At 39.3% G+C, this 13137-nt stretch overlaps 1 protein-coding gene across 2 annotated transcripts in view; it reads left to right on the top strand.

Moving 5' to 3' along the window:
* Nucleotides 1–13137, top strand: part of Epg5 (ectopic P-granules autophagy protein 5 homolog (C. elegans)) — a 109342-nt gene that overhangs the window by 54232 nt on the left and 41973 nt on the right. For both annotated transcript variants that reach the window (XM_013510404.1, XM_005372862.2), the window contains exons 21-26: nucleotides 1370–1492; nucleotides 2602–2768; nucleotides 3888–4109; nucleotides 5305–5428; nucleotides 9510–9654; nucleotides 12650–12821. In XM_013510404.1, the coding sequence (XP_013365858.1) occupies nucleotides 1370–1492; nucleotides 2602–2768; nucleotides 3888–4109; nucleotides 5305–5428; nucleotides 9510–9654; nucleotides 12650–12821 (953 nt within the window). The remainder of the gene's footprint in view (nucleotides 1–1369; nucleotides 1493–2601; nucleotides 2769–3887; nucleotides 4110–5304; nucleotides 5429–9509; nucleotides 9655–12649; nucleotides 12822–13137) is intronic.

The following is a 13137-nucleotide window of genomic DNA, read 5'->3' as shown; positions in this document are numbered from 1 at the left end:
ACGAAAAAAAAAAATTTTAAAACTGACAAAACAACAATGAAGACAAAATCAAAACAACAAAAATGGTACATGACCTCAAAACAAAATGATAGACATTTACAATGGTTGCTGTTGTCTGATGGGAGAAACTGAAAGGGTAAACAAGGAACAAAATGTATAACAGATACTGGGAAATAGGAAGAAAATATTCAAATGGGTAAATGTACTTTTTAACTTAATTGGCACAACAACTTTTCTGTTGAGATGCTTTCACTCTTCCTGTTTTACAGAGGAGTTAACTGAGGATAGGTCAGAGTCCTGATTTAGGTTAAGAGTGGGCTCTGGAGCCAAATGGCCTGGATTTTAATCTTGATTCTGCCATTTGTTCTGTGCTTTGGGCAGCTTGCTTATGTTGTTGTCAACTGGCAATATGATTGCACCTGTAGGGAAAGCATTTAGAACAGTGCTTACCACATTATCAGTGCTAAGTATTGGCTGCTGCTGTCATCTTTATCAGCAGCAGTATTACTTTCATTGTTACCAACTCTCATCCTGTGTGCATAAAATTATTTCTCTGTTTCAGCGTGTAAATCAGTAGTGCGTCTTCCCATCTGTTAGGCTTGCTTCCTGCTTTCTCATAGCTTCTTGTGATTGAGTTGGCACCAGCTCCTTGACTTTTACCTAGACTCATTCCTGCTTCTCCTTGTCTGTGCCTCTGCCTCCACTGGTTCTCTGAGAGGAATCTTTCCTGCTGTTCTCTTCTCAAAGCCTTATCTAGTACAGCCTTTTTTGGTACTGGGAATCGAACTCAGGACCTTGCACTTGCCAGGCAGGCACTGTACCACTGAGCTGGATCTCTGGCCCCTCAACTCAGCTTTTCAACATGGCTCCCTGCACATTTTTGGTTCCTTATATTTCATTCTTCTCTAATAGATGAAAAATTTCTTAAGGTTAGAGTCCATGTCCGGCCCGCATTCCTGTCACTCATATACACAGAGCTTGCCAGAAAATATTGTTGAATAAGGGAATATCCTTCTTGTACTAAAGTAGTCTTCCCAAAAGAATTTAACATTTTCCAGTTACCTATTTTGTCTAATTTTAGAAATATGATAGGAATGTGAATAGGTATTAAATGTATTAATTTTAGAAACTACTTGTTGCCTGAGATGTCATAGAAAAAAGGGTTTTGTGTGCATGTGTGTACGCATGTGTGTGTGTTTGTGTGTGGGGCTAGTGATCAAACCCAGGGCTTCATACATGCTAGGCAAGTACTGTACCACTGACACACCCCAAGCCCTGGAAAAGATTTTAATTTGTGAATGATTAGGATATATTGTACCAGTGGGGAGTGAGTGGCTCATTTTTTTCCTGTTTGCTGGTGACGTTGTAGGTCTGGTTTGCGTGGACCGTGCTGAACATGGAATCCATCTTTGAAGAAGACTCCCAGCTCCGAAGAGTTGTCGAAGGAGAATTGGTGATGAACTCTGCTTTTACCCCTGACCAAGCTCTGAAGGTGCAAATAGTAATTCTACATTTGAGTGGAAGGAGATGGCTTAGAGTTTAATGCTGAGAGATTCACCTTAGCATGTGAACTGTTTTCTTTCGTAATGTGTATTGCAAAAGCACAACCACCAAACAAGCACTTAAAATACTCACGTAATTGAAGTGTATCCTTGACTTCTCAAGGTTCTTTCAGTAGATGTGCTGCTGAAGTGAGTACCCAAAGGTTCTTTCAACAACTAGAGTCATAACCCAGTAATGTTCATTGTTCAACTATAGGGATCACTGTTGTTTTGAAGCAGTTGGCCTATGGCTCAAGTGCATCAGATCTCTTGAAAAGCTTTTATTACAGATCAGGATTCATGATCCCACTTCTGAGATTCTGAGTCTCTCGTCTGGATTGTAATTGGGAGTTTCTTTTTAGAAATTCCTCAGTTGGTGGTTAGGCTCACTGGTGTATGAGGAAGACCAGAATAAGGCTTTAGATCTAAAGAGCTTCTATTTTAGATGCCATGGTGTAGATTTAACTTTTGAATTTCAGAGCCTCTTAAGGAATTCATCATTCTTGGAGGTCCTTTTAAAATGTAAATTTCTAAGCTGGTTGTGGTGGTGCACACCTGTAATCCCTGCACTCCAGAGGCTGAGGCAGGATGATTGCTGTGAGTTCGAGGCCAGCCTGGGCTACATAGTGAGTTCAAGGCCAGCTTGAACTACATAGTGAGACCCTGTCTAAAAAAAAAACGTAAAAGATAAAATCTAAATTTCAAAAAATTGGTAAAGTTGGGTGTCAGGTTTTTTTTTTTTTTGTATCATTTTATTGCCTTGCTGTATAGCTTTTTATATGGAAAGACATCTCAGAAAGGGAAAGAGGTTAGATGAGATGACTCTTAAGCACCATTTTGTTTCTGGGCCTTGTGACATGTCTTGACAGCAAAAAGCTACTCCACATTGCTTGCTGCCAAGGAGGTTGAAGTGTTAGTGGATTAGTGGGAGAAATGAACTTTATATGACATTTTTTTCTTACTGAGTTGAAACAAAATGTTTAGTGTTTCATTCAGATCATATAGAGCAAACTGCAGTTGTGTTCATTTTATGGTTGCTAAAGCCTCTTCTCTCTTGCAGAAAGCCCAGGCCCAGCTGAAGCTCCCCATTGTCCCATCCCTGCAGAGGCTGCTGATTTACCGCTGGGCCCACCAGGCTCTGGTCACGCCTTCAGATCACCCACTCCTGCCACTCATTTGGCAGAAGTTCTTCCTCCTGTATCTTCACCGCCCAGGACCACAGTATGGGTATGATACATGTTCCCATGAGCCCACTGCTGAGTCTGTGCTTTCTTACATGTGGAGTGTGACTCAGTGTTGTTCTCTGGTGACCTTTAACTAGTAATCTCCCTCCTTCTTTAACATTTATTGAACTAAATCTGTTTTGAGTTGGAGTATCATGTAGCAGCTCTTCTTTACCATCTTCTGTCCCCAAAATAGGGAGGAAGTACTCTAGAACTGGGCAAATTTTAGTACAAGAACCTCTGGAGGTGCAGAGGGAAAGAAATTGCCCCAAATTAAGACTGTATGTGTGACTGTTGTGGGGCTTATATAAGGGGACCTTGTGATGAATAATGCAGGTATGAGCAAACTTGCGTTGTGTTAGGGCCTAACATTTCCACTGGATAAGAAGGTCCTTTGGCCAGGTAGAAATGTCCAGTATTGTAGATCCTTGCACCTCAATTTCAGCCCCTCCATTCTCTTCACTCATTCCTTGGAAACATAAGGATGTTGATTCTTTGTCACTTCTATTTTCTATTAGACTGCCAGTTTTTTAAGAGCAGAGACCATTTTTAATCTAGTCTCTTCCTGAGTGGTAACGATGCCTTGAATTTATGTAGCATTTAATTCTTCTAAAAACTAGTTTCTTACAGTAGTCCCTCCCTATTTCAGGGGCATATGATCTAGGACCTCCAGTGGGTGCCTGAGGCCATGCATAGTATTGAATCCTAGTTACACTGTGGTTTTTCCTATAAGCCCATACCTGTGATAAATCCTAATTTTTAAATAAGGCATTACTGGGCTTGTGGTACAGTGGAAGAGCATTTGCCTAGCATGCATGAAGCCCTGGGTTCAGTCCCTAGCACTACTAAGAAAATAAATTAGGTATAATAAAAAGCTAACAACAATAAGTAATAATAGAGTAGAACAACAATTATAACAATATATGGTAACACGAATTACTTAAAACTTACTTGTTATTTATTTCTGGGATGTTCTGCCTAGTATTTTTGGACCAGAGTTGACTGGATAATTGAAATCAGAAAGTGAAACCCAGCCATTGTAACTTGTCTTGTTAATTGATTGTTTTGCCACATGGAACATTTTATGTTGAAAGGTTATAGATCTGTGCTTATATTTTTTAAGCTTACCCATAGATGGCTGTATTGGAAGAAGGTTTTTTCAAAGTGCTGCTCACATCAGTTTGTTGAAGGACCTGAAGAGGCGTCTGACTGAGGTGGCTGACTTCCACCATGCTGCGAGCAAGGCCCTCCGTGTTCCAGCAGAGGGCAGTGAAGGGCTGCCAGAAAGCCAGGCTTGTACCTCTGGTTACCTGACTTCACCAGAGCTGCACGCAGAGCTTGTGAGGTGAGTGAGAGTCACCTGCCATTTCTGTTGTCAGCAGTGAGGGTAGTGTGCTGGAGCTGGTAGTTGTGGTAGAATCTTAAGCTGTTACTCTCATTCCCCTGTTTCCTTGAGAATGGATGGTGGTTTTGATACAGGTTTGCTGCTGGAAATATTTCTCATTTATATTCCTTGAGAAATGTGTCCCTGATTTATTTGGTTGTACATCTGTCCAGTGGCTGTAGTCTGAGTGATAATCAGAGGGCTGGTGGTAGTTTCTCTTTCTTTATGTAAAAAGAAATAAACCCAAACAAATGGGTCAGAGCAGGCTAACAACTATCAAAGCCTACCAGAACAGCTCTGCAAAAGAAAGAAATTTCTAAGGAAGGGCTTTTTAACAGTGGAACTGTTCTGGAGGTAAAGCGGGTAATTTTCCACTTTATTGAGTTAAGCCATACCATGTGACCTTCTGGTCTCCCATAGAGTCATTTTTTTGTGCAAACTACTTCTTTGAGTGCAAGCAGTGGCTTAGAATACCAGTGATCTTTGGTAAATGGGCTGTGTTCCTGGTAAAAATAACACAAAAAGAAAGGACACATCATTATATTTTTTTAAGAAAGGTTTTATTAGCAAATTGAAAATTTTTGGTAGGTTTAGCTTTGTTTTATTTTTATTTTTTCATGAGGGGGTACTGGCTTTGATGTTTTATTTCTTTTTCATGGAAACAGGGTACATACATGCAGAGTTTTTTTTATGATTCCTTAAAGCAGGAGATGCCCATTGACCTTAAAGCACCAAGTTCTCCCAGTACAGAGGTTTAAAATGGTTTGTAATACTTTCCAAGAACTAAGATTTGCTCTGGCCAAATTGCTCTGCAAAGCAAAGCTTCAAATTCAGATTGTAGGATTGTGGTACAGTTACCTCCTTCAATTATTTTTTCTCTGTAATGTATTTAACCCTTTATCAATAATGGAGTTCTCAGAACTCCTTCAACAGACCTTTTGTTTTAGCAATTATCTCATCATATTTTAATGATGTGTAACAGGTCTCTCCTGCTGGACTGTGAGTCTCTTGGGAGGGGTGATGGTTGTTGGACACATTTTCTGGATTGCAAGCTTCCTTTACTCTTACATAGTAGTGCTACCCTTCTTAGCAATATAAGAAACTTGATTTGCCTGCATATCTTTTTACATTTTGTTTAACTATTTTTGTCTTTTAGGCTCTTCAATGTATACATACTATGGCTAGAAGATGAAAATTTTCAAAAAGGAGACACCTATATCCCTTCTCTACCAAAGCATTATGATCTTCACAGGCTAGCAAAAGTGATGCAAAATCAACAGGTGAAACTATGGCCAGGTCTTACTTTTAGCACTTCTGAATGTAATTTGAATTGATTGTAGTTATAATCCTATGGTAAAACAGCTTATTGTTTTGGACATTGTTTCTGTGGATTTTGTGGGTATAGAAATTATTGTGTTGGTGTGGGGGGGCGGGGGGGAATGTTCCCTTTTGAATCTCCAGCTCCCCTGTGCCCAGACCTGAAGGCTTAAAGCCGTTGTAAGGCTTTCTGTAACAAAAAATAGCCCTTCCCTGACTGTATCATTTCTTATTTTGTCAGCAGCTGAGTACTTTTAAGTAATCATTTTTACCATAGAAAGCATGAAAGGATTGTAAGGATCCATGCATTATGCAGGAGGAGCTTACCTGTGTTGTATTTGAAGAGGTTTCCTTGTCAGCATCTGAGTTCAGGTTCCCCTTCTGGGGCCACGTGATTCTCCTCTCTGAGTGTTCTAAGCTGTTTTCTGTCTGGCACCCCAAGATGTCTGTAATCCTTCTTGAGACTAAGACTTCTAATCTCAGTTTCCTGTAAGCAGGGAACAGGACCAGGTTGGGGAAGCATGTCTCTCCTGGATGCTTTTATTTAGGGGCTTAACTCAATTGGGCATTGACTCCTAACATCAGGATGGGATTTAAGAACCTCAGAGATTTGAGAGACTTTTGTTTGGATCCTTAAACCTGCCTGCTTTTTTTTTTTTTTGGTTTTTCTCTGGTACCGGGAACCCCTGCCTGCTTTTACATTGTACATAGTATTTCATCTCTAAGAGGAGTCTTTGACTTCTTTCTGTTGTTCCCTCCCTTTCTTCTCCCTTCCCTTTCTTCCATTACTGTTTATCGAGTGCCTTCTAAGTGACAGATGCTTAATGCCACAATCTGATGCAGTGCCTTCAAAGGAGCTATTGTTAAGTGGGGGACTAAACAGTTGTCACATATTGTGGTAAAGACTGGGAGTGGAATGTTCTGGGTGCTGGATGGACACAGAAGAGCAGCATCTGATTTAGACTGTGCTGGCGTGGTGAACTGTGAGCTGAGCCCTGAAGGATGAATGAGAGTTAGTCAGGTTGAAAGGAAAGGCACGGGATGGGAAGTGGCAGAGAGGGTGTTAACTGGTAGGAAGACTAGCATGTGCAGCGAATGGCATGTTCAAAATGGTGTGAGGCATAGCAGCCTGAGAGAGGCTGATGGAACCAGAGATGTGAATGGGATAAAGTCACTAAGGACCACATGTCTTTCTGAAGCATTTGGGTTTATTCTGAAGTCTGTTTGGTGAATTATTGAAAAAGCAGCAGTGATTAAATGGATGAATCAAAATGTGTTGGGGAATAATCTGTAGGATTTTGTGACTGGTCAGATATGCGTGGGTTTCCATATTTCCAATTCAAGCAGTAAAAATGCTGTTTGCTGGGAGAGGAAGTGCTTGCAGGCTTTAGCGAGCTCTGTACTCTAGGAGTTGGCCTGGAGAGGAGATACAAATCTAGAATTCAGAAGTGAGGCTGGGTGGGAAATGAGGATTTACTGGTAACAGAATTTTGAGACTCAGAAGAGGACTGAAGGTGGAAGCCTCAGAAATAATGTTCAAGGCACAGAGAAGTAAGTCTGGGAAAACAGGGCTAGTTACATAGGAAGAGTGAGTCATGTGTATGTCTTCTTTGTATTACACACCTGTTACGGTTGATACATTGTGTCAACTTGGGGAGTCTAGAGGTTTGGCTAATTAACTCAGCAGGAAGCCTGGGTGCTTACTTTGTATACATCCTGAGCCTGTGGAAGAGGAGGGCATGGAAATTATGTGAGAGCTACACGCCCCTTAGGTGGGGGTAGCCTGTTTACAATGTAAGGCAGGGAAAAAAGCTGCTTGCCGCCATTCCTTCCATTTTGCTCTGGCTGTTTGCTGTTCGACTGCCATTCCCCGCTTTGCTCTTGTTGCTTTGCTATCTTCTGCCTCAGAGCCAGCCAAGTACGGACTGAAACCTCCACAAACTGTAAGCTAAATAAACCTTTCCTTCCTTCATTTTAGGCGTTGGGTATTTTGTCTCAGCAACGAGAGAAAAGTAACCAAGACAACACCCTAAATTCTTATCCAAAGCCTTTGAACATAGTATTTGATTAATGAGATTAACCAGAGCAGCCAGGCATGGTGGCGCATGCCTATGATCCCAGCACTCTGGGAGACTGAGGCAGGAGAATCACAAGTTTGAGCCTGATCTGTGTAGTGCAATAACTTAGCAAGACCCCATATCAAAAACAAACAAACAGCTGGGCGTGGTGGTGCATGCCTGTAATCCCAGCACTCAGGAGGCTGAGGCAGGGGATCGTTGGGAGTTTGAGGCCAGCCTGGGCTACAAAGTGAGCTCAAGGCCAGCCTGAACTGCATAGCGAGACCCTGTCTCAAAAAGACAAAAAAAAAGAAAAACAAACAAAAAACTAAACAAACAAACAAACAAACCATAGCCTTCTTATTTCTCTGAGATTTATTCTGACTCCTCGAATCTACAGAATTAATTACTTTCTTTTTTTTTTTGGTTTGGCTTGCCATTTGATATAAAACATCTTTTTTTGATTGTAATTCAAGGCTGGGTTGTTTTGTCTTTTGCTCACCCATGTTTACCTCAGTATTTGCTTTAATCGTAAGCTTCTATCAACAGCTATTCAGCACAGAGGCAGAGAGGGTAACATAGGGATTCCACTTAAAGATGAGGGCTTTAGTAGGGTCTGCAACAGTATGGTATAGGTAAGATTCAGGATTGTGAGCAGGATTACTCTAAAATTGCTCTTGTGAGTCTGGAATGCCTTGTCCCATGGTTGGTTTCAATATAGGCTTCATAGCAGTACCTAATAGAGAAGCCAGGACATTTTTAGTTTTAGAGGTTCGTTGGGCCTTTAAAATTCTTAACGTCCAAATAAAAGAAAATCATGGCCCATAAAACCATAGTCCATATTCAACCACTTGCTGTTACTCTTTGAAGTAGTTATTATGTGATGGTATTTGACAGTTTTGTTGTTTAAACGTAACCCTCTATTCTAACATGTATGATCTAGTGAAATAGTTCAGAATGTGTAAGATAGATATTGGAGTATGGGAAGAGAATATTACAATATTTGTTTCTGTTTGTGTCATTTTTTTTTTACTATTCATTGTATCTTATTATGATAAAGGATCATTTTATTTACTATTTATTATATCATTTACTGTGAATAAATTCTATCATATGGAAAAATAGACAAATGTAATGGACATGTCCTTCTTCCTCTTATATACCAGGTGACTCATCTCATCTATAGCTCATATGTTCCCTCTCCCATATTATCTTGGAGCTAAATCTTGAGCTCATTTAATAATAAGGTTTTAAAAGATAAAGTTAAAATAAAATAACACAATAGCATTTATATCTGAAAAATATTAACAGTAATTTTTAGTATCAAATATCTCATGTTTCAATTTCTAGTTTCATAAATGTCATAAAAGGTTTATTTTTACTTATTTTTACAGTTTGAAGCAGGACCCACATTTTGTCATTGGTTGTTGTGTCTTACCTATTTGATCTGTTGGTCTTTGCTGTATTCCTTTTTTTCCCCTTTAAAGAAAGTGGGTGATTTGTCCATAGTTTCTCTACTGTCTACATTTTGCTGATTTTATCTTTGTGGTATAGCTTAACATGTTTTTCTGTCCCCTGTATTTCCAGTAAATTGGTACTTGGGTTTAGAAGCTTGATATAGTTCAGATTTGATTATTTCCAGTATATTTATTTATTTCAATATATTTTTTAATCTTTGTCTTCAAAGTGTCCTATTTTTTTCCCTGTGTCATATAAGCACATAACTTGTTAGTTAGCCCAGTAGTATATGTATACAATTTATAAATATACCTGTAGTGAGGCTGTTAAAAGTTTTTTCTTTTTAGCCATTTTACACAACTAAGTTTTTTACAACTACAAAGCTTGTTAGTGGCCATTTTAAATATAGCCATCCTCGTGTGGGAGAACCTCATAGTGAAACTTACTGGTTTACTTTATAGTTACCATGTAGTATTCTAAGTGAATGTATGATGTGTCTGTCATTTCAAGTACTGTGGTTCCATTGCAGGATCTGTGGATGGAGTACTTGAACATGGAGCGCATATATCATGAGTTCCAGGAAACTGTTGGTCTTTGGACACAGGTCAAGCTTGAGTCCCATGCCGCACCCTGCAGCTTGTTAGCACAGCTGGACTTCACTGATCCGTGGTTGGGTGAGTCATGTGAGCATTAGCCCCTTTGAATGAATGAATGAATGAATGAGAGCCATTGAAGGTTAAGGCTTGCACACTTTATCACTACGATGAGAATTGCTTTTCAGAAGTTCGTTGTTAACTTATCTGTCACTTAGGGCTGGGTTAGGTGATAAGAGTCCTTACCTGTATTGGCTTAAACAAGATAGAGATTCATTTTCCGCTCACATAAAAGAAGTTGGAGACAAGCAGTTGAGAGCAGTAGGGCAGCTTCATGATCCCTGTAGGACTTTGAGGACTCCTGATCTTCTGTCTTTCTGCCCTGGGTGTTTTCACAGCAGGTCTGGGTGTTTTCACAGCAGGGTCTATTTCCAGCTCAAGGTGGCTGCTCAAGTGTAAGTTGTCCCTTTCACATTCACATTCTGATCAGCAGGAAGAGGTGTTTCCCTAAAAGAACTCTTTCAAGAAGCTGCTCACAGGCTTTTCATTTGTACCTCATTGCCCCAAACCAAGACCTAGGGCTGTTCCTATCTGAAAAGGAGAGTGGAATGCTCATAGTTCATTTCTTGTGTGATGCTTTGAAAAGGCATTTTAATTTCCTTACCAAACTCTATATTAAGTGCAACTTTAAATGTTAATTATTTGGGATTTACAGTTTTAACATTCAGATATAGTGCTTGTGTTTTTCTTTCACAAGCTCTTTTTTTACTGTTTCTGGAACCCTTGCCATATAAATGGATCATATTCCTGAAGTTTCCAAGTTGCTTGTTTCTTAGTGTGTTTTTCTAGAAAGACAGTGTTATAAATTGTCAGTTTTCTGTAGCAGGCCATAAGAGACCATTTAACCTACAAAGCTGCTGAAACACTTCTCAACAGAAGGTGATAGAAAATGTTATTTGGTGTACAGGAGAGTGAACCTTTATACTGAACTATATTCCCAACCCTTTTAAAAATGTTTTATTCTGAGACAGGGTTTTGCTAAGTCACTAATTTTCCCAGACTGGACTTGAACTTACGATCTTTCTGTTTCATCTTCTCAGAGTACTGGGATTACAGGTGTACACCATGCCAAGCCAATTTACTGAGTATATTTTGCAAATGTAGGACATGTAATGAAACTATAATTATAATTTTTGCCCATAGTACTATAAATAGTGCAATACAGCACCAAAGTGATTTTGAGAAATATAGTCTCTTATTCTAATTTGGCCCCAACCAACTTGTTAGTTGAACAGAAAAAGAAGACCCATTCTGGGCTTCAGTTCATTCATCTGCAAAATGAAGGTGCTGAACAATGTCATCTGAGGCTCCAAAATTTTTTTCTTAAGTATCCCTCTTTTTTATTTTTCCTGAAATAATATAATTTTTCTAATTATAATAGCTATATGTGCTCATTGTTTAAAAAAGAAATACAGGAAGAAATATAGTGTAAGTATAAAAATGGCCCTTTACCTAACTATATGAAATGTCATTTTCTATTTCTGAAAGTTTTTTAAGTGAGAAGGAAGACCATGTGGCAAGATCTGTAAACTGTCTGTCTGTAGTGCTTTTTTCACATTGCTTTGAATACTGTTCTGAAAGACTTTTTTCTCTTAAAGATAAGCTAGCAGTTTATGAAGCCCTTAGTTTGTTCTGGTCACTGTCCTAGTACTGTCTGTTAATTCATTAACCCAGTGCAGGTTATCCGCGTTAGCAGAGAAGAAAGCCAGCATGTTAGGTGGTTGGGCACTTGGCCCATATGAGCACCAGTGCTAGCATGTGGCACCAGAGACCTTGGCACTCATCAATGAGTATCTGATCTCTTGTTTCTGGCCATCAATACAGGTTGCAATCCCAAATGAAATTAGAACCCAGAATTCTGAATAATGTTTTAGTTTTTTCTGAAGTAAGTACAGGTTAAGTGATAATTGTGTCAAGTGATTGAGCTTAGGGTTATGATTATAGAAAAATTTTGACAGTACACTTGTGACACTAAGTTCTTTTTCTTAAACTAAATTTTTTGGTCATTTGTGATCTGGAGTGGTGACTACAGTTAAATATACTCTTGTTTTTTTCTCTTTTATTTTGTATTTAAAATATTTTCTTTCATGGTAAGATAGTGGGTTTGAAAAAGTCCCCAGTCTTTCCTTAAAATCATGACCTATACTGTTGCTTGAAAGAAATTTTAATATAGTCACAAGTCTTATCCAGTGATGAATGTCCAATTTTGCCACATCTGTGCAGACTGGTGATTCTAGTGGAAAAACACCAGCTATAAGGGACAGTGCGAACTTGACCTTTTTGGAATGTTTACTTCCATCTGTTTGGGGTACAAACAGTACAAGTCATCTTATGCCAAGCGAAGTCGTGGCTATTAAATTTTCTTTGATTTTGCTCAACAAGAATAGAAAATTGAATGTTACCTCTGGAATGAAATCGGAAATTCATACTAGTCCCTTAAGTACTTGTTTACTTGAATTATTGACTTAAAGTTTCCTTGACCTCTCCCTTCCTCTCTTATCTTACTTTTGAAAAGAATTAGGCATGCAGCAGCATTTTTCTTCATGTTCTTCAGTTTCCACCTGCTTGTTGGTATGTATGTAATGTGTAAGGAGAGAGGAGATGGGAATTTATTGGACACTTAGTGTCTATATAGGTCTGTATAAGGTACAGAAATATGAAGTATTTAAATTGGATGAATCATTCTGAGACCCTGTGATGTAGTACAGAATTGCATGGTCATGAGCTTTTTCTGCTTAGCAGCTTTTAGACTATGAACATTTTGAGGATAGTTCTATTGAATTGTGCCATGTACTCCTGAGCTTTTAGTAGAATGTTATAAAGCCTGTGTGTAAGTATTCCCTTAAAGCTCACAAGAATCAAAAGTAGTGATTTTTGTTCATGTAGGCCTCTGTGGTTTACAGAATTATTCTGGAGATCTCCAGCATTCTTTGTGAAATTAATGTAGCAAGGCTTTGTATTCATTATTATCTGTTAGTACTTATTACCGAATAAGTATGACTTAATTTTCTTTCAGCTAAAGAAAGGGTTTTAAGTAACCTGCGGAAGCACGAGGTTCCCCGACCTCCCCTTGTTCTGAACCCCATGAGGCCTCCTGTGCCCTTGATTTCCTCAGAGGTGCTCCTGAGTCAAAGGGACACCACCCAGCTGGTGTGCACAGACCTGAATGTCCTGCAGCAGCAGGCCAGGTAAGAGTGTGAGACTTCAGAGATCATGCCTTGTGCCTGCTTTTTTGATAGCCTGTATGATTTAGTACCTGATTGGCTTCCTCATCAGCATTCTTAACAAAGGTTAATTTGGCCTGACTGCTGCAGGTGATTTGCTTGATGAACAGACTTGGGACAAGTCTTTTAGTCTCACATGGAAATTAGTGGCACTCTCAGAGGCTGCCAATCTTACTTGTTGCTTATGATGGCATTTCTGGGTGTCAACAGTGTTGGCTGAGACTTTCTTATTCTTCCCAAGGACACCTTCTGATACTAGAAAGATGGTATTGGATGGGGA

Source organism: Chinchilla lanigera, unplaced genomic scaffold, assembly GCF_000276665.1.
Source record: "Chinchilla lanigera isolate Chin_1 unplaced genomic scaffold, ChiLan1.0 scaffold00001, whole genome shotgun sequence".
In the NCBI taxonomy this organism is placed as follows: Eukaryota; Metazoa; Chordata; class Mammalia; order Rodentia; family Chinchillidae; genus Chinchilla; species Chinchilla lanigera.
Note: the sequence above shows the minus strand (reverse complement) of the source record. Positions and strands in the feature narration are given on the sequence as shown.